Source organism: Anas platyrhynchos, chromosome 2, assembly GCF_047663525.1.
Source record: "Anas platyrhynchos isolate ZD024472 breed Pekin duck chromosome 2, IASCAAS_PekinDuck_T2T, whole genome shotgun sequence".
In the NCBI taxonomy this organism is placed as follows: domain Eukaryota; kingdom Metazoa; phylum Chordata; class Aves; order Anseriformes; family Anatidae; genus Anas; species Anas platyrhynchos.
Window position 1 is genome coordinate 107,579,337 of NC_092588.1, and position 25,137 is coordinate 107,604,473.

Below are 25,137 nucleotides of genomic sequence, written 5' to 3' on the forward strand. Positions count from 1 at the left end.
GAGAAATTTTTCTGGCAGTCCTGCAAAATATAGAAATCACACGAACATGGGAGCACAATTTGGGCATAACTGAAGAGCGCAGAGATCACACAGGGTGTAATTTCGAACTTTTATAAGCAGTAATGATGGAAAAGGCAAAAAAAAAAAGCCTGTGTCAGCTGATGAACAAGTCCCTGGCAGGCTCGAGAATGAATTCTGTTCTAAAAACAAAGAAAGGAAAAGAGATTTGGAAATTTTCAGCGGAGTCCAACCCCAACATCCTGTTATTTATTTGTTAATCTTTAAATTGACTTGACAGCAAGTACCGAAGTGAAAGTGATGTTGAGTGCCATGACAAATCTGCTCAAATGCTTATTTTCTGAACCTTTTAGTTGAAAACATCTATATTTAATCACAGTTTAAAAACTAGCCAAACAGGCTGCTTACGCTGAATGTAAAGGGAAAATATTGCAAGGTTGAAAGAGGTGTTTCTGTTTCTGTAAATGCATTTTTAAAATCCACTTACACTGACAAGGGTCCTTGGCACACTTACAATCTTCTACTAAAGCTTAGGAGAGGCAGACAGACAGACATTGCCTACTGTCAACAAATGCAATTTCACATCGCTGATGGAGTAAAAAGCTCCCTAGACAAACGTTAGCGTAAAACCTTCTCCCAATATTTAATTGAAGCCTTCAAAAATAAGAGAGATGAAGTTACTATGTCTGAATCATCAAGAGCAGAGCCATGCCCTCAGCCTGGAGAAGAGGTGGTCGCCCCTCTGGCAGCTGCTGCCCCCCCCCGCTACGTATTTGGCTTTTTGCAAATAAGGCACAGCACTGAGCCAAATCTCCTAACTTAGCTGTGTTTAAGCATCTCCACCATCTCTGTCACAATTTTTACACCATGCTTGGGGTACTGTCTACATGGTTTCCCTTTCATATCTTTCCCAATGTTTTCCCTCTCATATATTCTACTTCCAAGACGCTCATGTTTGCCACAAGTTTAACATCGCTGGCATGTTTGGAAATTGCCGTGACACCTTCTGTACAGCAGCGCACTATATGCTTGAATAATTCTATTGTTTCGTTTGCTATTTCTTTCAAATTACAAAGCACCTTAAACCAACACGCAAACTTCTGCGCTTTCTCCATTTATGAAATGCCAACACTTCTGCATCACAAACTTCTTCTTTATCACCAGTTTCTAAAAATAAAATTGAAAATCTGTGTCATAAAACTTTGCTTTCTGATGTACTCTTTTGAGGGTACTGATTTTGTTCTCATAAAAAGAATGCAAGCGATAATTACAGCTTTTATTGCCTTTTTTTTTTTTTTAAACACTGCCTTATTTTTCATTCTAAGCTACGCAAGAAGAAAACTATTTCCCAGGGGATTTAGCTTTCCTCTTAGACAAGGATCTCTGAAAATTGGTTTCACAATTCCAAACACCAATCCCTATTCTTAAAATCTGAACGCAAATGACAGGCAGCAGTAATCAAAATCACTAAAGAGGTCCCTCTGGGTTTTCCAGTCTACGACCTTGTTTCCATAATCAGAGTTTCAGTGTCCCATTTAGGGCTACAAAGGGTTTCCTGACAACCTACAGAGACATCTCCTTTGGATTTTATATTCCCAAGTACTGGAGAAGAATACAGCAAACAACAGTGTACTGTAGGGTGGCATTCTGTACTCTGAATACCTGGAGCCAACATAAACATGCATGCAATACATCCACTGATACCACAACCAACATACACCCGGCTCTTCTTCCTCTGAAATCCTTCTGCTGGGGCAAGTAATAAAAAAACAACCAACCAAAAAGAAAATAAGACTCAAGAAAGCAGAAACCCAGAGCAGGATGGAAAAGTAATGAGCAGCACAAACATATACGCAAAAATTATCAGGTGAAAAGGGTATACAAAAAAAAAAAAGGTAGTACTGGGGAGACCTGCAAACACCCCTTTTACTCCTCCCCCCAAAAAAGAAACTCTACTTTATTCATAATCAAATAAGTAAAAGGGATTCAGGCACAAACTGCGCGAGACTGCCTTCAGGATAACAGATATCTTTAATTGTGAGGCAGGGGCTGCCAAGTTATTATAACACAGTTAATCTCCAAAACTCATTTGAATTCCTCCATTTTGTTTTATTAATTTCAGCAGTCCGCATTATCCTGCCTGGAATTTAATTGTCTCTGTGCCACCGCTGGTCCATCTTCGAGCCTGCAGAAACTTGAGCACAGAGAAGGCTCCTATTAATGGGCTCGCCTCTCAACATTTCAACTGAACTTGCTTTTCACACTTATCAATTAAAAAGGCACCACTATTCCAGCTGCCAAATCGTTAACTGTACCTCTGTACTCAGCAGCTGAAATACCATTGATAATAATTTTCACACAAGTTCAACGGTGGCTTGGAGAACACTGGCCAAACAACAGTTGTAGCATGTTTACGCAACATCAGCCACTCTGAATCTGCAAAAACTATTTAAATACACCAGTTGCAAGGGGCTAGTGGATATTTTACCTTCCTCTATTACCAGAAGCCAGTACTTTCTAAGGAAACAATTAGAGATTGCAAGCTTGTAAATAAACATAAGGGGATGACAGTTATAAAGCCAGAACAAACTCTGCCTACAGATGGTGGCACCAAGATCAAACCATGCAGTCCTCTGAGCTCTCAGAAGTACACCAGACCAGGCTCTTCCACCTGCAGCACAGAACTCAGAGCTTGAAGCAGGGCCCTTCCTCCTCCTCCTGGAAATGGTTAAATTTGCCAGGTACTGGAAGGCGACCTGTAATTCAATTTTCAACAACTGGAGAAGCAATAACCTTTAAAGGTCACTAGGGACAGCAACAGGGTCGTGCAGCACAAACCCCAAAATGGATGCAACCTTTAAAAGCTGGGGTAAGGAAGGAGGAAGAGGAGGACATTCAGAGTGATGGTGTTCATCTTGCCAAGAAACCATTATACATGACCAGCCCTGCTTTTCTGGAAGGGGCTGAACACCCACCTGCTGATGGGAAGCAGCAAATGAATCCCTTGGTTGGCTTTGTTTGTGCACACAACTTTTGCTTTACCTAATAAACCATCTTTCATCTAAACTCATGAGCTCTTGCACTTTTACGTTCCAATTCTCTCCCACATCCTACCCGGGGAGAGTGAGCTGTGTGGCACTTAGATGCCTACTGGGGTTAAAACCACAACAGGAGGCATGAAACACATTTAAATTATTTCAGCAGATCTTTTCTCCCCCACAAGAGCAATGGGTGCTGAATATTAATAAATGTTTCTTTTGAGAGATTTCATTAACTGCAATAGTACCTTCTGGAGTAACACACAAGAAACGCTGGTTGTGGTCTTCATACTGAGCAAAGGACATGTGCAAGGAAATGTGTTTTTTGTTTGTTTGTTTGTTTTGTTTGTTTGTTTGTTTTAACTCTAACAGTATAAAATCATGAATCTAAGACTAACCTCGAAATTACTGCATTCTCCCAAATTTAAAATAGCTTGGTATGTTCTTAGGATGACCTGCTTTTTCCTCTGTCCACAGAGACGTGTGGATTTGAAAATACATAGCTATGTTTTTTTTCAAAAGATGTAATGAGCAAACTCCATGTTTTAATAGATTTTCTTAATGTCACCACACCATATCAGTCCTCCTCCCTTTTTCAAAACTCTCCTCTATATAATGAAACACACTCTTCCAAATATTAGCGGATAAAAAAAAGCTTTTGGTCAATGATGTTGAAACAGAGCTGCTCTGAGAAGGGACATTTAACAAATCAATTAACAAACAGGAGTGAAACAGAATATAATTCTAGCTCAAAATAAGTAAATAAGCAAGCAAGCCAAAACCCCCACAGAATTGATCACCTACTTTTGTGAAGAAGCAAAAGCACCAAACAATATAATCCTAAATGTGAGAGGCAAGCTCTGAAGATGTGAGCCATGCCATCACCAGAGGAAGCCTGTGGCATATTCCACGTCTGGTACCTGCATCCCTACAGCATTCCCAGCCAACTCACTTTTCATCTAAGCTGCCTTTGGAGAAACTAGACACCATAAAAACCTCAGTCATCCTGTAACCTGGCACGCCATCAAAGCCTCCTAACACACAATTACTGTGCTTCACGCCTTTAGACTTTTTCCTTTGACTAAACAAAACCCCCACAATGGAATAAGAAACTTTCCAAGAGAAATTGTGTTTGACAGAAGATCAATGATGCAGAGGTGTTTGAGGGGGAAAAAAAAGCCAGCACTGTTTTGTGTACACCTCCAAGCTTATTAATGGCTTGCTGCTAAAGCTGGATGCCCCTTCCCATCAGATCAGCATTTGATATTATTACTGAACTCCGAAGTCTGAGGTCTTCTTTAATCACGTTAAGGAGTTTGCAATTGCTTACGCAATACAGCAACGTTATAGTGCTGCCTGCAGTTATTCAGCCATTCCCCCAGGTTTTTGCCTCGTCGGCAATAACACTCCGGCAAAACATGGTGAAATTTGACTCACCGTGTCAAAAACACAAGCTACGTATAAATATGAATAACCTACTGAGTAAGCACCCAGCTGCTGCTTTAACGCATTAGCGCATGTATAATTATACACACGCTTAAAAGGAGCCGCCATAAACTTCCATAAAGAAACAAATAAGCTCTGAGTGAAGAGAGAGCCGTAAGCCTGCTCAGAAACCTGAATCCTGCTACTCATCGCTTTCAAGGCTCAAGCCAGCACGACAGAGCCTTTTCAAGAAGGGCCCTATGTCAGTGAGTCAATCTGAAAGAGGCGTGCTCTGTATTCACCTCTAAGAAACACAGCTTTTTTTTTAAGCAAGATGTAAGGGGAAGGGATGAGAAACAGATGATGATAATAATAATAAACAACAGCAGCAGCAATTGGACAGTGTCAAAGGATTGCGGAAATGAAATTAAACTCCTTTAAAGCCCCTATCATACAGGTTTTTCTGCATTTCCTTATAAAACCTTTAAACTCCCTGAAGAACTGAACTACGGGAAGCCAATGTCCCACTGTGTACGTCCTCAGCCCCCACAAATCTTTTTACACGGGTCCAAGGTCACTTCACCTCTGGGCACAGCACAGACCAAGACCTCTCCAGAGTTACTGGCGCTGGTTAGCCAGTTTCTTGCACACAAGTGGCACAGAACAGGCAGGTACATTCAAGATAACTTATTCAGACCATTTCCATTTTTCTGCTCACAAATTTTCACTGCATTTGTAAGAACTCAATCACCTTCAAATGGACACCTTCTCTGTTGATGTATTTGGTACATTATGGAGCAGACAGACCAGAGGAGCCTTCTACCAAACAGCTTTGCCCTTGCCCTGGCCTCCTGCCCACCACATACCCTCCACCCTGATCCCTATCTACATCAGTTCACCAGAACCAGAAACACATGGATTGTTCAAACCAGGCATTATAAGCGCTTCAGAAACAAGTTCTGCGTAGTTCAAAAGGGCACAGTGCACGCCAGATGGTACACCGGTCTACTTCCTCGCTACAGCAAAGAACTGCATCTGAAACAACTGCATCCTCGCAGCGATACCAGGGAGGCACAGCTTACCGTTCACTGCCTTGAGGCTTCCGCTAATGCCATCGCCATGTTGCCGCTTCTGTGCGTTCTTGAACTCCTTCAGAGATAAATAAAGGACCTTCCGCACCACCCTCTCCTCTGACCAGGGAATCCCATCGCTGTCGTCCTAAAGATGGAAGCAGATTGGAGACGTTAAGTATATGCATCAGAAAGAACGACGACTAAAAAAAAAAAAAAAAAAAAAAAAAAACAAAAACCTAGAGCTACACAGATTATGTTTAATTAACAACAAAAAAAAAAGATATGCTGAAGAAAAATACTGGGTAACAAAATGCAACCTAAACTCAGGAAGCACTAACACAGAACAGAAACATAACCATCATCATCGAATCAGACCATTAGTCCCTCTAATCCCTTACCCTGCAAACAGCAGTAGCTGTCTACCAGGTGTTAGACAACAGGAAAAAATTAATTTGTTAAAATTATTGTAATGAATCCCTCTGCCTTATGGATAAATTTAACACAACCATGAACTGCTCTTCCAGACAATTAAGAGAAAGCTAAAAAAAAAAAAAGATAAAATTAATTTCAGTGTTGCATAGAACTCAGTTCTGCGAACCAACCTTTCTTATGGCCATTGTGGCCTTGTTTTGTGCCCCTTGGCTTAGGATTTTTGCATACTGATACTACATTATTGGTTCTCTGGTTTAGTGATTTATATTTATTGCAGCATTACAATGTCGCTGATAACAATGAAGTTATTCTGAATTTATCTCAGTGTACAGCCAAGTGGAATTTGGCCCATGGGGCATATGTTTTCCACTTCATTTTTAGAAGACAAATGCTATATTGTCAAAAAGAATACTAGCGTATGTCATATTTAGTACTTGCTTTACTTAAAAGATTAATTCCCTGGAAAAGCATTTCCCTAAAGCCTTTAGCATTCAAATAAATTAAGTCAGCAAATTGATATAAAGACATAAGTGAAATCAGGTGCGTCTTTTTTTTTTTTTTTTTAATGTATATCACATTTTCATAAGTCCTACTATTATTATCTCAGCGCCTTTAATACCGTTATTTGAGCATTCTGGTTCTTGAATTCCTCAAAGACTACATCACTGACAAGAAAAAAAAATTATGTTTCCAGGCAGGACTTGTTTAGGTAAGCGTACCACAGCACACTGCCACACAGCGCTGGAAAACCACAACACCCACATTAGCTGTCCACACCAGGCAGCAAGAGAGTTTACACTGTCCCGTGTGTAAAAGAAGTAACCAATGCGACCGATTTTTAAAAAATAAACTTAGTTTAGGGTGCCCATCAATAGCTTTCCCTTTGCTCCTCTAGCACAATGCTAGCATTCAGCTGTTGAACTGTGATCAAAAACATTTCTCCCCCCAACTGTACAACAAATTACTTGGGGAAAAAAAAAAAAAGGACAAAACGATGATTGCAGTGAAAGCGGTTATCATTTTGGCAGCAGGATGTTCATTTTGCACTAGGGAGCAGCTCCCACACTGACCAGCACTGAGCTATGCCCGGAGAGCTTTAGTGCTCAGGGACCTCCAGGCCAAGAAAGCAGACTTGGTAACTGAACATCCATGGCAAAGGAAAAAGAAAAAAAAAAATCTCCAGGTAGGAATTTAAAATGAACTAGTACATCCTGTTGTTTTGTTAGCAGAGCTGACAATTTGTGTAAAACAAATAACTTTGGCTTGCCATTTTGCTGCCAACACAACTTCAGCCCTAACCAGAATGGATGGTGGATACGGATGGTCACAGCTTGCTCGATTTTAACAAAAGTTGCCCACGAGGCAACATTTTTGTTACCATAGGCTGGTAGGTACTGAAAGGAAACCAGGAAAGGAAACCCATCTGCAGAGAGCGCCTAACAGCAGGGGCCTAGCTGGCCTTCACACATTTCTGGTTTTACAACAGATTACGAGGTAACTACTAATTGAATCCTTAAGGAAAACGTGCTTGGTTTGGAAATATGTGTAAGCATCTGTGGCATTTATTTGTCCACGTTATCGACACAAGCCTGAGGACGCCTCTTGCTCCCTTCATGTGTATTTTTAGAAAATTCTTTACAGAAGAGGCAGCAAACACGAGGACAAGGATTAACCACCCTCCGGCCGTTCACCTGAGGCCCACGTGAGGCACACAGAAAGCCCCAACAAGAGGAACCACCCCCTCACCCTGTGTTTTTATGCACTTTAAGCCAGGGAGACAGAAGAAATAGGCTTGTAATTCTCCAACCCAGAGCATGTACACCATACTGGAAGACATGCTGCCTTTCTCAGCCTCTGCCAGCCTGAGGTGTCTCCCCACAAAACACCAGGCCTACCCCAAAATGGGGGAGCCACCAACAACCACGGCTCCTTCACCTCTCTGGGAGCATTCCCCCAAAGTGCCCGTTCTCTGGGCACTCACTGACCAGGTGGCAGCAGGGACAAGTCACCTTTGGAGCGCACAACCGAGTCCCTGGGCCACGCTGGTTGCAGCCTTCACTCAGGAGGCAAGGAGACGACCACCACATGAGAGACTTTACGATCTCCTTTCAGCCACCTTTCTGAAATATTTCTGTAAACAGCCCAAGGTCATCTCCCTCTCCCCAGATGCATGTGTGAAAGGACAGCACGTGGCCGGCACCTGATTTCTGGAGGGACAACACAACCTCCATGGTGCCTGAAGAAGGGCCATGGTGTCACCAGGAGATGGGAACAAAGACCTCTTTCGGCAACCCCTGAAGTGACGCAGCCACATTTCACAGTGCTCCTAAGTTGCGGGGCTGCAAAACAAGGGTGAACCGTGTTGGCCTCATCCCCACATCTGTAAGAGCAGCAGTCTCAACACAACTGTTTACAGAGGAGTCTCTCCACATCACAGCCTCTGCCATCCCAGCCGTGCCGAGGCTGCAGTCTCCATCCTGCCGACGCCACTTTGTTGTGGGCTTTCCCAGCTCCCATTGCCCGGCCCGAAAAAAGACCTCAAGCTCTCCAACACTGTGTTATCCAAGGTCAGCAAAATAAGGGGCTAAGCCAGTGCCAATGCCCACATTTATGTGGCTCCATATGTAGGAGCAATAAAAATCTTTCACAATCATCGACTGCATCACCCCTCTAGCGTGCAGCACAAAAGCAGCCACAAGCCGGAGAGCAGCTGACTCGGCACCCAGCTGGGCTCTTGCAGAGAAGCAGCTCCGGCTCCCGACACATTTAACCATAATTACATGGGTCAGATCGTCTCTGCCTCGCCACACCACCGAGGGAGAGCCACAGCGCGCCCTGCTCCACGCTCCCACAGCCAGCTGGAAGAGTTGCCTCACCGCAGCAAAGCGACGCGCGTGCACCCAGAACTCTTCAGAAATACCCTCAAGTAAAAGCCTGGAGGAATTTAATGTATGTAACTTCCCCCCATAAAAAAACAACACCAAAAAAAAAAACCAACAACCCTCAAAGGGACTGACTTGATCGCTGCCTTTAAACATTTCCACAGGGAGCAGAAATTTGATAATAGATGGCTCTCGAGGCTGACAGAGAGGGGTATAATATCATCCAACAGCTGGAACTCGAAGTCAGAAAAATTTAAGTTGGAATTACAGAACAATTTCTTTAACTGTGCAAGTAATTAGACACTGAAACAACTTATGGGGAACCAATGGATTGCCTGTTATTGACTTAGACCCAAAAAAGCACCAAATAGCATCTTAAACAGTATATTCATCACTGCAAGCTCATAGCTTTTGTTGTGCAGAAGGACAGTCTAGAAGATCTTTACCTCTTGGTTTGGTTGCAAGATTAGCTCATAGACTTGATATTTTTAAAAAAAAAAAAAAAAAAAAAGGAAGAAAACAACCAGGTAAACCCTGGGGCAGAATTAAAAAAGAAAACTGCATCATTTCCTTTAAACTTCTAAAAAAAAAAAAAAAAATTCAACCATGCCACCTTCTTTGTTATGCCATTTCTGGGAAACTGCATGTTGTACATTTATATCTGAACTTCAGCTAGCAGGGCAGCCAAGTGACAGGTCAGCAAGTTCAATATGAGGGGACGGGCATGAGCACAACCTCCACTGACCTACGTGGTATGCTCGTGCACAGGACTCTGTTATGGATGGCAGGGCAGCCCTCTCTGTCCAGCCTGACTGCGAGCTTGCCTCCAGCTCCACGGCTTCGGAGATGATGTATGGAGAACAGCATCTCTACAGACTCCTAATGTGGGAAGAACTCTATATTTCTGCGTGTTTTTACTATACACGTATTAAATGTATAGAATACTTAAGACATATAACACTCATATATATTTTAGTGCATATATACATGTACATATAAATATGTATGAATTAATATATAATACACATAAATATAACTATAGAAATGCACATATAAATAACATTAATCAATATATATGTGTGTACATGTGAAACAGGATCGAAATGTGTACCACCCATATCTTTCACCCTTCACCTACAGCTTGGCATCTGCCCACTGCAGCTCAGCTGTCTGTCTCGTGCACGTGGCCTGCATGCAGGCTTCCTATTTCTGAAGTTAACCCCCAAAAAAAGACAGGAGAGGCAGGCCTCGTGCCGCCTCCCGGGCAGGCGAGGTGTCACCCTGAAGCAGCATGCACTGTGGTGTGCTGTGCTGCTCCGCAGCAAGCATCCCGAGCACATGCATACACGTGACACGCGTTTCTCCATTCATTCATCACCAGGTATCACGTTCTCCAGGCTGGCCCAGCCTTGCCTTAAGCAAACAGGAGCCACAGTTCACAGGGTAAAACAGGGCTGGAACAAGGGAGAATGCATCGAGCACTCAAAGCTATTTGTTTTACTTTATGTAAATACTTTAACAGCAGTGATGGTTTTATTTGAAAAGTCAGGACTTTGTAAGGTACAAAGATACTTATAAGCATGTGTGTTATGACTCAGAGCGGCTGGCGTATTTCCAGCTCCCTCTTTGGGTCTTTCCCAAGCACGCATCTCCTGACCCCATTTCTTCATACCAGGTTGCAGAAAGCAAAACAACAAAACACAAACCCTCTCTTTTTTCTTTTTCCAGCACTGTAGCCAATGCTCAGTTAAAATCACTGTGGCACCCAGTGCCCTAAATGAATATGCTTTCATGGTTCAACAGCCCCCAGAGAGTCTTTCCCGCAGACGTAAGAAGGTCATTTTGAAGCAATGGGAAAAATAAACCACAAGCTTCTACCCTTTCCTCAAGGATATTTTTTAAGGAAAACTATTTCAAAGGGTTTTTTTCTCTCTTTTTTTTTTTTTTTTCCTGTGTTTAGTTAGCAACGAAACAAAAATCTGTCTCTTGCATGAAAAACAGACAACACATTTTCAGAGATCATATAAATTACTTTTCAGTTGAAGGACCAAAATGGAAATGTTTGTTTACTACATTCAAGACCTGCAACAGATTTTGCCTTTTGGCTGTATATTATCTATGGAAAACAGCTAGACCTGTTTTTCTCTACAAGGGAAAGCAGACCTAAGAGAAATAGGTGGAAAACCTAGATATGACTTCCAAGACTGAAAGAGATCTCCCGTGCAGTCTTGGGCAAGTTACCACCGCTGCGAGTGATTAGCATGCTTATTCATTTACTGATCCCACTTCCCCTGCACACGAACAGCACAGGGTGAACCTCTTGAGAAAGTGCAAAGTCTTACTACTCGACGAACACACGGACTTCCCCTGCCGCGTTGGCAGAGGTCTCCGTTGCATCACAAAGTCCCACCAGCCTTTTGATCGCCCTGAACATGCATCTGCTCCCATCAGCATCCGACTGGCACAGGAAAACCCCTGCTTCAGCTCAACGGTGCTAACTCCCTCTCTGTGTAACGTGCAAGGGCACGAGGGCTTTCCACGACCAGACAGCAAAAACTGTTCTCAGCCGAAACTCCAAGCTTTCAGCCCAACAATTTAAAATCAGACTAATTTATTCAAATGAAGAGGTATAAATAAAGATTTTCTACTCCTTCTGGCTGCTATCATGCCGCTTAGACTTCTTACAGCCCAGCACAGTACCGTGCAAATTGGGTATCCCCATACATATCCTAAGCAGCATCCTTGCAGCCTTTTGCTTACTATCAAGGTCTCCCCACTCCCTCCTCCCCGCAGAATAAAGTTCACACTTACTTAATATTTAACCTTTTAATCAAGTTTAACTATCCGGAGAGGATGTAGCAGTTTCTCATTTAAAACAAACTGCTTATATTCAGTGAGAAAAAATAAAACCTCATGAATGGCTTAAGTTGATGAAGATTGATACGGCTTGGAGACTTTATAGCACAGTGACTCATGCCTTCTGGAAAATGTAATCTGTTCTGTCTAGTTTAGGAAAATAGGTCATGTTTTAAAAATGTGCTAACTAACATGAGGAAAGGGGAAATTTTCTTTATTAATGGTTCTGTTATAGCATTAAGTGCATCTGATAATTATAGCAACGTTTTTCCTAGTAATTCCAAACAACTTCCCCAAAGAACCCGTATTACGTTATAGCTCTTGACTTGCAGAGCTGATGTTAACAAGGCAAAGAAACAACGAAGGAAAATAAAAAAAAAATCTCTCTTATTCCATTTTTTTTGTACTCCCCTTGCAGCTTTCAACCCCTGCAGTCTCTGTTGGTTAGCACAAATTTGCTGCCTCCTGCCGCACCGGGGATTGTGTTTCCTCCTTTTAGACCAAATTCTTGTAAGAGCAGCATGGCTGAGAAATGCTCTGTTTTTGGGTCACTGAAGGCCTCAGGCATTTTTGAGCCCAGTGAGCTTCAACCTGCTCTCGCAAGAACACACGAAGGTAGAGGAAATACAGCCGATGTTTTCTATCCAAACATAAGTCGCTAGTGACTTAATGCAGGCTCCCAAAATTAAGGCACAAAAAAATAATTCTTAACTTTGTCTTAGGTCTAAAAATAAAATACTTAAAAGTGTGGGGTTCCTGTGTTAATTGGCTCTTCTACATAAGCTCAGAGGCCTCAGCTGTGTGCCTGCACCTTTAGAAAACCACTACTCAATATGAAACTAGTGAAAGCTTACAAGACATCAACTGCTTCCCTTGTTGGTCTGCCAAGATAAACACTTGAGAGAAGAAAAAAAAAAAAGAAAAAAAAAAAGAAAAAAGCAAACCCAAACAAATTCAAAGCAAATCCAGGTCTAAAGTTTCCTCGTTTATCAATGTAGAGCAGAAGGTGACCTCAAATCATCTCTTACTGACAGCATTTACTCCCAAGTTACAACCCTGCAGAGTCGTAGCAGGAAGCTGATCGATCACTTGGCATCCATAGGGATGGAGTTTCGGGCTCCGACGGGACCTGGCAGCATTCGCAAGGAAGTTGTGAACAGCCAAGGGTGGCAGAGAGTTGGGAGAAAGCCGTAACACCAGGAGGTGTTACTCAGACTTGGGGAGCGGTTTTCATGGTCAGTAAGCAACACCACCCTGCCCCAAATTGGGGTGCGATGCCAAAGCCAGCCCTTACGTGGCCATTCGACCAGCCTGACTGGGGAAACTATCAAAACCTCAAGACAAGAAAAATGATTATTTCCAGTCGGATCAGCTCCCTCATTGCCGACCCTAGAGGAGCTACTGCTGGAGCACAGAGGAAGGGACGGGGGCACAATTTAGCAGCAATCTGTTCTGTGCTGCTGTAGACCCTGACATCCGTCTGCCTTCCAATGAACCACACCAGCTTTTCCCACAGTGCTGAAGTGGAAACCAGAGTAGTTCACTTTAGGGAAGTGAAAGTGGGGTATTTCTGTTAGAGGGACACAACCTACACGGTTTTAGATAGGTCGAAGCCTGACAAGGTACGGTCTATTGTTTGCAACCAATTTACACCCAAATGAAAAGCTCTGACTTCAGAAATCAGTTCCTTATTTGGCACTCCCTTGAGGAAAAAAAAAAAAAAAGAGAGAAAAAAGGTTGAATCATCTTCAAATGGGTATGCTGCACACAAACAAATGCACGCCTCCCCCGTAGAAACCAAAATAATTTAAGCATCGTTTCTCCCATGTAGGTGAACACGTCTAAATCCTTTTTAAAGGAAAAACACACAAACCAACCTGCTGGGGGACACTCACACGGCACGTCTCAGCTTCTCTGAAGCGCCATGAAATAACGCATACTTATCTTTGATTGCAGACAACGAAGAAACTACAGCTGAAATTGGATTAGAAACTTCTGCTGAAAAACAATTTATTGCATAACACAACTCTGACAGCCTGGGTTTCTGGCCACCAACCGAGCCTTTATAAAAATCTGCTGGGCAGCTGCCAAATCAGCTCTTTGAGCCTTGGCATGTCAGACATCTGAGACAGTAGTCAAGGCAGCCACATGTACTGTGACATCCACAGTCCTGTACTTTTATGGTTAAATGGCACAGTGGAAGAACAGAGCGGTACGAGCCATTAAACACAAAGGTAAAAAATCTCCTGCAGCTGTTGATCTGACAATTCTGATCACGCTGCAGAAGACCGAGAACCACAGCAGGATTTGCTTTTTAAGGGTCTGGTATTAATTTGAACATAAAAGTAGCTTATTAGGAAGAGAGAAAGAGAGAAGCGAGGAATGAGAGCGAGCTCCAGAAAACCTTCGCGCTCCTGGTTAAAAATACAATTTATAAATTTCACATTCCAAATATTCTGTCTCCAGTTCTAATTAAAACTCTCCACCAAGCACACTTCAGATATACATATAAAACCCAGTATGCACAAAGAGCATTCAGCAGCTCGAGATAATTAAATTCAAATATATTCTAATTAATTTCATTCTGATTCAGTTCATATTTTTATAAGTTCCAGTATGCAACCGCATGAATACAGTCCAATAAAAAGTGATTTTTGCAGTTTAAACGTTGGGTAATAGGACCTACAGATGTGAACTCTAATATGGCTAATCCAATTTTGCTGCACAGCACTAATTATCTAAAGGCCTTTTCCCATCCTTAAACAGCAAAGCTGATCCTTGACTTGAGAAATCCTAACCACTTTTGCATGCCAAAATAGTGTTTTGGTAGTAGGGAAGAGAGAAAGCCAACTGGCACGTTACAAATTTAACCTAAAATCCTTGTAGAAGTGGTAGAGGCAAAGAGATCTAATTTTTGGCATCCCACAGGTCAGTGGTACCACTATTTTAGAGGAGCTGGAGCACTGTCACCATGTCCAGCAGAAATCCTGCCTACCCACACCACTATGACACGAGGTCAGTGCTTCCCTCGTTTCCATGGAGGAATTCAGCACCTGGATGATGAAGCCAACTATAGGAGAAGGTTTGCTCACCTAGAGTAGAGTAGCTCGTCACAGCAAAAAGGGCATCTGCCAAAATAAATGCTACACTGAAATAAATACACAGTCCAAAGACTATAAGGTTTAGCTACATTATTTAAGGATAGCTATGCCCATAGGAAATGGGATGTGTCCGTGGGCCTGTGGCCCCTCACCGGGTTTAGAAGAAGAGTTAAAAAAAACAAAAACAGTCCCCCACCTTTTTATCAGCCCTCACACCCAGAAAGGGCAACGGCAGAGACGGACGTGCTGAACCTCCTGGCAGGAAATCTCAGGATATTGAGGCCTGATCTGCACGCCTGCCTGAACTGAATCAATTTTACTCAACCGGACGGGGAAAAAATCAGCTGTATTGACAGAGACTCCTAAGACGGACATGCTGATATTGGGCTAAGAGCATGACATGTTGATTTTACTTGCTGTTCTACCCAAAAAGCAAGATTTTTATCAGACACCTTTCGTCCTTGTTTACATTCCCAGCTGGCAGAATATCCTTTAGGGCCAGGAGAAGTGAACTGAACCTGTACCCTCCACTCAGAAGCCAATTAAAGAAGACATATGAGGAGACTCTCTAGGTAGAAGCTAGGTGTATTTTTGGGTCAGTTTAGTTACATCAGCAAATCTTCAGCATAAAGTTAAGCTATATAATGGAAGACAGGCTGCACTCTCAAGTTTTCCCAAGCTCATCTCATCCTTCACTATTACATGCATTTGACTTCCAAAATACTCCTCGGCAAACAAACGATGCTACTTAGCAGCGCAGAAAAGCAAATAATAAAAAAAAAGCATTTGCTCCACGAGGCTATCGGTCAGTAACAGATCAGATGAATGCGCGTGGGCAACTTCCTCGAAGGTCTGCAAAACATTTTAATCATTGCCAGAGGAGGGTAAAGGACATTACCTGGAACTGAACTTGCAGCCCATTGCCCGGGGTACTGCAGCCAAGAATTTTAAGCAGCTATTTTTTATTTTTTTTTTAATTTTAAACACCAAAGCACGCTACTCTGCCGTGTGCAAATTCCCACTAAAATTTACAAGAACAGCAGGTAGCTCCTGGTAGCTGTAAGATCTTGTGTGACTCGTGAAGCCACACTACATGTTCTCGGAACACCTAAATAAGAAGGTAAAGAACAGGTAGGGAGCTTTTTCTTGGGAAAATGAACAAACAAAAAAAAAACCTTTTATGGAGATAGCAGATTTTCCTAATTGCACAGCATGTTTTTTTAAACACACAGGTGTTTCACAACAACAGGATCTACGTTGAGCTGATAAGGAAAAACATAATGAAGTTTTGACCTTTCCATGATCTCCATGATCTTTTCCCCTCATTATTAATATTAAAAATAAATTTAAAAGCTGGCTTCCTATTTTAGATCTGCGTGAGAACTTCCACTGTGGTGGCACAATCGCTTCTCTCTCTCTCTGCTGCAGGTTTCTCATGGCACAGCCCAGGGCAGTGGCGACAGCGGTGCCCAGGCTGGCACAGCTCCTGCTGCCTGGAGTCTGGGTCTCGGTGAGCATCTCGCGGCACAGAACAAGCCCCTCGGCTTGGCAAGTGCTGTTTTGTTTGGCGTTCAATTCCCTCATCCCTCCTCCGCTCCCTGATCAATGGCAACATTCAAACTTTACGGAAGATATTAGAAGCACATCAAAGACAACCATTAAGCTTTTAAGTGCACTAATTGACATTTTAGCACTTACAAATCCATCTTTGTGTTCTATCACTCAATTTAAGAGACTCGCTTCCCCGACTGTTAAGAGTTCCCCGTGTTTTTAGCGGGGAGAGGGAGATTTTCAAAGCTATTTTTTTCGCAGAGAGGATTTTAGAGAATTCAAATTACAAATATAATGCACTTCAAAAAGTAACACGTTTCACAAATTTAAGAGCTTTTCCATAAAAGCTGTAAATGGCATCACAGCTATAACTCACAGGCTTCTAAGCTCCAATGAATTCTGCAGCTGTTACGGCACGTCGAAGCCAAATCATTGTTACCTTCACACCACCACAACTGAAAAACCCAGCTATGATATTACAAACGGCATGGTGCTACATGAAAAGGGAAAGGAAAAGGGGGGGATGGAGAAGGAAAAAAATAAAATAAAGAAAAAAAACGAGCCCACTAGTGATTTTGCAGCTTTTTTTTTTTTCTCCTTCATTTGCAAAAGGTAGCACAAAACGGAAGCTAAAGCCATGAGTGACTGCTCTAGGTTTCCCTATGGTGACAATCCCACAGCGGGACCCATTTCAGAACAATGGGTCTGAAGGGGGTAAGCAGGGGGTAAGCATTTCAGAACAACCCCCTGCTTGCTGTAAAACCATAGCACGCAGCACTCAGGTGCTGTGATTTGCAGCGCCAAAGCCACTACCCAGCGGCCAAGCCCAGCCTCCGAGCGCAGAAGACTGTCTCAATGACAGCAGGTCTGGACCCTTCTTCTATTACTGTCACATACCAACATGTTCACCTTCTGTTCTGTTAGAGAAATCCTCATTCAGTCCCAATATTTAAGGCAACGGGAGAGATCAAATTAAATTCGCAGGGTTTCGAGCCATTCAGTTCATTGCTGGATCTATTTTAGGGTCTCAGGCTGCCAGCCACCCCCACAGAATCTGCGCGCTAAACAAGTCTTTTGACAGGCTTGTTTATGCCTTCTGCAGCAAGCAAAGGCAAAACATTACAAAGCTAAGAACCAGGAGACAAATACAGCACTGTGCACGGCAGAAACCTCAAGAAGCTAGCCAACAGCAAACCTGCTGCTCCACAAGCCTGCAGAGCAACAGGAGAGAAGGGGAACGGCCAGCTCGAGCACGAAGGGGCTCGTGCTGCACGGGTGCAAAAAGCATCGCAGGTTTCGGTGGGTCTTCTGCAGGCAGGACCTCCAAAGCAAACATCCCTGAGAAGAGCAGAGCCTCGGGATGAGGAAGAGGCACAGTTTAATCATTTTCTCCAGAAGAACCAGAGGGAAAACGTCATCATTTTAGAATTTGAGTTTTAAGCTCACCAGGGACCCGGTGTTTACTAGCATCAGGGAAAAACAAGACAACAAATGGACATGAACAACATACAAGGTTTTTGTGGCTGAGGTTTCAGCAGAAACGCAGTGACAGCACTTGGGGACCACAGCAGTCACACTACACAAGGCAGCTGCCTCTAGTCCGTGCCTTTCCTTACATGAGACCAAATCACTTCTCCTCTTCAAGCACCTCCCTCTTCTGTTCAGCTCGCAGTGAGGATGGAGTCAGTGGGTTTTTCTCAGTGACAAGCCCTGTGAAGTGCTTCGCTCCTACTTCAGCAAACCCACCGCATCAGGGAAGGAGCACCGAAGATGCACATTAAAATTATACCCAGAAGAAATTTAGTGGCACGCCTTTGCTGTGTTCCTTTAAACCTTTCACCTCTTAAACCGTGAGTTCAATGTCAGATTATAAACATCATAAAAGCTCGTAAAACCCAATCATAAAACTGCCAGCTCATTTCAAGATTATTTGCTCTTAGCCTTGCAAAAACATCATGAGCCGTACGAGACTTGCATCATCTGCCTGCAAGTCCCAACACCTCGCCGTTTGCAACAGCGAAGGTCACTGCCATCGTCCTGTTCATGTCACTGGGATGGGCAGGTGCTGCAGCCTCACCTTGGGGATGGACCTTTTTGGATGAGCCTCACAGAGCATCACCTGCCTGCTAAACCATCCCGAGCAGCAGTCCCCAGCAGCAGCTTCTGAGGAAGTCACCTGCTCTTTGCATCAGCCTGCGATAGGAAAAGAGGCAGCATTTGGGCTCCAACAGCACGGAGGGCTGGAGCCCAGCGTCCCTGGGAGAGCATGTCCTAATTTAAAGGGGAAAAAAATAAAAAAAATAAAGGTGTGACTGGCTGAAATGCCTCTGCACCGCCGGGTGACCTGCTCCTCCCTCCGCGTCCCAGCGATGGCACGTCGCTGCATACAGATGTAGCGGCAATGGTACGGCTTAATCAGTCAATGTTTTCACAACACATATTTCAAATATTAAGCACTTATTGAAGACTTAGAAGTTACTGTGTAAATATTTGTATTATATTACGCTGCTAACGCTTCCTCACCAACTGTGGAATTTTAAATCTATCTGGTCTGATAAAGCTTTATTTACATATCACACTGCTCCCGATACTCAACAAAGTGAACTGACTAAATTTACACCAGCTCCACTCCACGAGTACATGTCAGGAAAGAGCAATTCAATGATTTTTGTCGCTGCTGTGTGACTAAACTAACCCACAGGCAGCACCGTGGCTTGTTTGGGGTTGGCACGAGGAAAACCACACCTGGATCTGGAAGCATCCTACAGTTGGTGTGGCCTACACCAAGAGTAGGCCACACCAGGGGGCTGCAGCCCCCTGGAGCATCCCCCATGTGCTGTGATGCCCGAGGGCAGGGCGACAGCCAAGAGTAGCAGTGACACCGGGATGTCTGCACCCTTATTTTGGTCCAAACCATGAATTTTGCCTCAGCCAGGGCACGCCGCCTCCTCGCTGGCAGCAGGACTGGCAGCGGTCCTCACGAGCAGCGCTGTGGGGCTGGATGGGAAAGGCAGGATTTTCAGCCACCCCTTTGACGGGCAGGCGAGAGGAGTTTGTCGCTTGTTTATTTGGGTCAGATTATCACCTCCCACTATTTTACAAGGGGAACACCACCAGAAGCTGCTAACGCTCAGACAAGCAGCCAGTGCTTGGAAAAACACGATCAAGACGTAACCAGTAGCGAACGCAGAACACCCTCGTTAGTCCCAAACAAAGCGTCTTATGTGGAAAAAACATAAACCACCAAAATGCAGTCAACTTCATCACTACTTAGGAAAAAAGACAGCAAATGGAGATGGACTGCTTTTCCACGCATGCATCAGGATGGCTTGTGGCACTTGCTGTGCTAACCCCTTTTCCTGCCTCTCCCCTCCTCCCCCTAAAAAGCCTAAAAAGCAAAGAAAAAGGAGACTTATAGGGCTGCAAGTAGCAGTGGATAGCAAGTTGATCATCACATCAGCGTTGAAAAATCTGCGCCCGCCACACTGAAGAAAGCCCTGTAGTGCGATAATCTGTTTACTCGCTGAATCCAACTTGCAGATTTATTCTTTATTTTACATACTGAATGAATATTTACTCTCCGATGAATTTACTCAGACTCGCACAATCATATGTTGAAAGGGGGGGGGGGAATGGAGTTGAAGTTGCATGCTACCTTTCGACAGCTCTGCCAGCTGGAAATATGCCATCAATTGTCTGTTCAGTACGTGAGACGAAAGCAGAGGAGGCTGCTTAATAGAAATTCACTCAATTTCACCACGTTTACCTTCGGTTTTCGAAAACGGCCATGAAGAAGACAGATTAAATATTTTTCCTTTTACAAATACCCTCCTTTCTTATTTTGTAACACACTTTTAGCCTCATACCAAGTTTATGACATTCCTAATTTAAAATGTTAGGGAAATTGGAAAAACAAAGTGCAAATGGAAATATTAACCAGAGTTTTCCTTCGTTTCAAAATCTGGACAGTATCATGCTGAGAACACGAAGTAGGTCCAACGACAGTAGGCCTGCACGTTACCAGCAAGCTGTGCATTAATGAGATGCAAATCTCTGTGCAGGAGAAATATGTCCCACTTCCATGGAAAGCCAGGGACATCAACAAATTGCAGAAAGCTGCAATGTCTGCCCATTGACTGATTCAAAGAAAGCAAGATTCAGTAAGAAGCACTTCTCTACAGGCATTCCTCCACCTTTTGCTCTGCCTGCAGAAGGACAGACACGCGGACACGCGAAGAAATACAGGATGTGGTGCACGTGAGCTGCGATGTCTCAAGCTTCTGGCTACTGAGCTTCAGCTCACCGACCTGTTACGGTGGCCCATTTGCTAGCCAGAGCCTGGTACAGACAAACAAACAAGCAGCACGCTGTGCAGAGACAGCTGTTGCTGGATTTTTATTTTTTTTTCCTCTCCTTACCACTCAAGAAACGTTACTAATACACCAATTACTTAACCATATAAATCTGAGGTTAATAAAAAGACCACACTCTGAGTGACAACGTCTCCTTTGCCATCGCAGAACTCACTCTTTATTCCCTACAAATAAATGTTATTATCCAGGAATTGAACTCTTAAGTGGTGAACTACTAGCTTGCTTTCTTAGATGCTTCAATACATTAAGTGCTTTACATTATAGGCAGATCAACTGCCCATTCACTGCAAAAGGTTACCAAAGCAATGCTGTAATCTTATTTAGCTCCCCCAGTGTTTAACATCCACAGCCAGCCTTGGATAGCAGGGGGGGGAAAAAAGCACAAGAATAAAGCTGGGATGTTCACATGGGGCAAGGAAAAACGTCCTCCTATGCTCGCGATGCTTTTGCTTTAGCTCCTCGGCTGGCTCACTAAAAGGTACGGTGCCAAAAGCATGAAGAGAGGGAAACTGATTTACAGATTAGGTAAATTTTGAAACGCAGGGGAAAAAAAGCTTAATGAAAGACCATTCAGAGCATTTGGGTTTTCATTTTCTCTATCTATTACACTTCACAGCATAGCCCATTTGGCTCAAAGACCAAAACTACACACAAGATCAAGGCAGCGAAAGTAACAAAAAGAAAAAAAATCAACTCTGCAAGCAATCATTCCCTTTGCTCCCTTTTCCTGCATTTCTACCCTCAAACTCTTGCCATGGATTGCAATCAAGGAAGATCCCCACAAAATAAAAGCCTGCATCCTATGAAAACCAAAACCCTCATTCCTGTCGGAGGACTGTTTTCTGACCTGAAAAGTGCTGGTGTTTGGAAAATGGAGAAGGGCAAGGGAGTAAAATAAAAGACGGAATAAGAAGGGAAGAGCAGTGAGCATATTAGCGCTAAACACAAAGTTACTGATGCACAAAGAAGCTATTTTGCCTCAGCCTGGTGAGAAATATGAAATACTCCAAGAAAATGTGAGGAGAAAAAAGATCTGGGAATGAGAGAAGTCCGACCAGAGCCTTTGCTTTAGGCAAAACACCAAAGTGGGGAGCATTTTTTACCTTTGAACCATAACCAGACGACACTGCCTTTGTAGATGGGAACATGCCGAGTGGGGAGGAGAGAGAGGGTGAGGACTGATGGAGGGCCAGCAGAGCATGGGGAAACTCGCTGCGAGTGCCTGGGTGTGCAGGACGCAGCCGAGCTCCTGACGCAGTCCCAGATGTCAAAAGATTTCATATTACAGCGTGCAACAAAAACACATGTACGGCCAGCCACTGCCGAACACCACGTCCAGTTTCACCCACGAATTAATCACTGCTACGTGGACTTTCTGGAAGCTGGCACGTGCTTACCCACCTCTGCTGAACTGCTCCCTTGATTTTGCTCCACGTCCAGACGTAGTAATTTGTTGGGCATGGAAATGGGCATCCAGAACAAGTGACTCCCAAATTGTCCCCAGGACCGGGGATGGAGCACTCGAGCTGAAACACAAGCTGCCAAACCACACTGGCCACCTTCTCTTCTCACAGACAGACAACTTGCTCACCTCTTCACGCTTCCACACTCGTTCCCCAGCAGGCTGCAAGCCCCAAGGGCCATCAATTCCCCCAAAAACAGGGTGCCCAGCACCAGAAACCCATCCCGCTACCCAGCCCCAGGGGCACCCCTCCGCACTGCTCCCCGCGGCCGGTGCCTGGGGATGGCAAAGGCAGACGAGGAGGGCACCAAGCACGGAGCTCTCCGGGCACAGACAGCCCTGCCCGCAGCCACATCCGAGCCGCCAGGAGGGGAACAAGTCTGGGAAGAAGCAGACAAAATGGCTTCGGTGGCTTTTTGCTTTGTTCCCCCCCCCTCTCCTCTCTCCCTTATCTCTCTCGCTACGTGTGGCTGAAAATAACACCACTGCGGAAGTTTGGGAGCGAAATCAATTAGTAAATGGAAGGAGTCTCTCTCTCCGTTTTCACCCAGCGGCTCGCGGGGCCCAGCTGCTGCGGCGGAGCAATAAAAGCGGGGCTATTTGGTTAATTACTCGCTTATCAGAAGCGGGCTCGAGCTGCAAGAAGGCAGGCGATGCTCTCCTGGCAGCTTCCGCGCCTGCGACACCAAGCCAGACCCAAACCCAAGATTTATCTTACGCACCGCGTTCATAAACGTAAATTTGACTTAATTAAAACAAGTCGCTCCGCCAGCAGCTGAATTAACGAGACCCGAGAGTCCGGGGCCCTGCGCCCGCTCCGGCAGCCCGAGGCTGACCCATCTGCGCCCCGCCGCTCCTCCGGGAAGGGCCACCAGCTCCTCGGCTCAGCCTGCAGGAATTTAATTAGCTCTGAGGCTCCTTCCCCTCTTTCCAACAGCCTCGAGATCTGCCGATGGGTATGGGAGCTGCTGGGGATGGTAGGAGGAGGAACACCAAGGAGGGTGTTCCAGACAGCTCTAAGGGAATTCACACTTTGCCATCATTTCCCCAGATTTTGGAACACGAAGGAGAACACACCTTTTAAAATATCAGACCAAGTTCAGGAGCAAAGTAGTCAACTCTTACAAGCCAAGTATTTAAAAGCAGGCGCTCCTTTTCAGATGTTTCCCACAAACTGGTGTCGTCTCCTCGCCTTCACAGGCAAAGAAAGCAAGCGGCTGGGGCATCTCAGTTCACCTAAGAGGGCACAGGGTTACGTCTGGGTTAACAAATCTTTTGCACAGATTTCTTCGTGAACTAGAAACTAGGGAAGGATGCTGCCATACCCACGAGCAACCCGAGACTTTCAACTTAATTTTTTTTTTCCATGTCAGTGAATCCTAGGATTTCACGTCAATCAAGACCACATAGCTCAACTTCTAAAATAAGACAACAAATATGAATTAGGGTGTACAGATAAACCAACACTGACCTGCTTCTTCTCCATCTGTCAGAAGAAATTATTCTGAATGAGTTCTGTTTCCCTTAATAAACCGAATGAAAAAAAAAAATCCACCACAACAGTGATACCCAATTTAAAATGTGACATCGTTCAGAAGTCAAAGAAGCAGGTCAATCACAGAGAGAGACGCTCTGCAGTTTATTCTAATATCTAGAAGGAATTGGAAATTAAATCAAGCCACCAGAGCGTCCATCAGGTAGCACCAATAAGTAACACACACAAGAGAAAGCGTATCCTTTCTTGAAGATGACCACTGTCACAGACACGTTTCTCCTCACATATATTTGTCAAAAATTTCAGAGCTGCAGTGGTGAGATGGCTTCTGGACAGGCCTACCTAACCATTTACTGCATCTGGCCCCAAACAGCAACTGCTAATAAAAAAATAAAAAATAAATACAAAAGCTGATTTCACGCTGCTACTCCTTATGGAGTTGAGAGTTCATGGCAAAGCTTTCTTTCCTCCCGTGTTGGAAATGTACTTGACTTCTAAGAAAAGGCAGAACATCCATCCAGCCTGAGCAGGGGACTGAGCCCTACATCCCAGCAGAAGCCAACGCGCTCGGGGGCTGAGAGCTGAGCTAATTTCTCTTTCAGACGCAGCTCCAGCTCCCTCCAACCAAAGGCAGCTGGATGGAAAAATTGCTCTCCTGCTCGCTGCGAGCAGCCGTAAACTCGCTCCTCACACTCTCAGCTGAACGAACCTTTGAGACAGATCTCCAAGTACATCCACGTAATGTCACAAAGGTTTTTAACCAATTCACGTGAAAGCTGTGATAAGGCTGTGGTGGCACCGGCTTCAGCCTCAGCTCTTGAGCCACCGCCTAGCCTGAGCATCCCTGCAGGGCTTCTGTTCTAGCTGCTCGCCCAGGCTGCAACCCATGCTGCTGTATCCTCATGGATTTTATTTTCTTCCACCTATTTCCAACCTCTGCTGCTTGGTTAAAAGCAGAGCAGGTACCACCTCTATCCGTGCTGAAATCCCACCTTCGTTTTATTGCACAGAAACACATCATTACGAATGCAATCAAGCCAGGAAATGCAGTTACAACAGCCCCATCTCTGGTGTAAACAGGACTGTAAATCAGGCCCCGTAATCAACCTCACGCTCAGGAAAAAAAAAAAAAAAAAAAAAACCACTTCCAAGATCCCATCCCCACTTGACTGCAACAGTGCTCCGAGCCGACGGGGAGAGCCTCCGGCTCCAGCACAAGGAGTGGAGAATGGAGATCGCCTCTCACGCGCAGATGAAAACCAGATGGGCCGCAGAGGTCCTCGGAGGAGGCCAAAATACACACGAGGAGCCGGAGCTGCGTGAGCGGTGAGAAAAGCCGTGGAGTGTACGCACCCGTCTGCAAATCTGATTAACGTTCCTGCTCCCGGTGATGGCAACACAAAGAGATTTCTGATCGTGGAAACGATATTA

The 25,137-nt window shown here is 44.3% G+C and overlaps 1 protein-coding gene across 2 annotated transcripts in view; it reads right to left on the reverse strand.

Annotated features, from left to right (window-relative positions):
• The window catches only part of JARID2 (jumonji and AT-rich interaction domain containing 2), a 202,810-nt gene that overhangs the window by 108,404 nt on the left and 69,269 nt on the right, over nucleotides 1–25,137 (reverse strand). For both annotated transcript variants that reach the window (XM_038175718.2, XM_027451254.3), the window contains exon 2: nucleotides 5,564–5,699. In XM_038175718.2, the coding sequence (XP_038031646.1) occupies nucleotides 5,564–5,699 (136 nt within the window). The remainder of the gene's footprint in view (nucleotides 1–5,563; nucleotides 5,700–25,137) is intronic.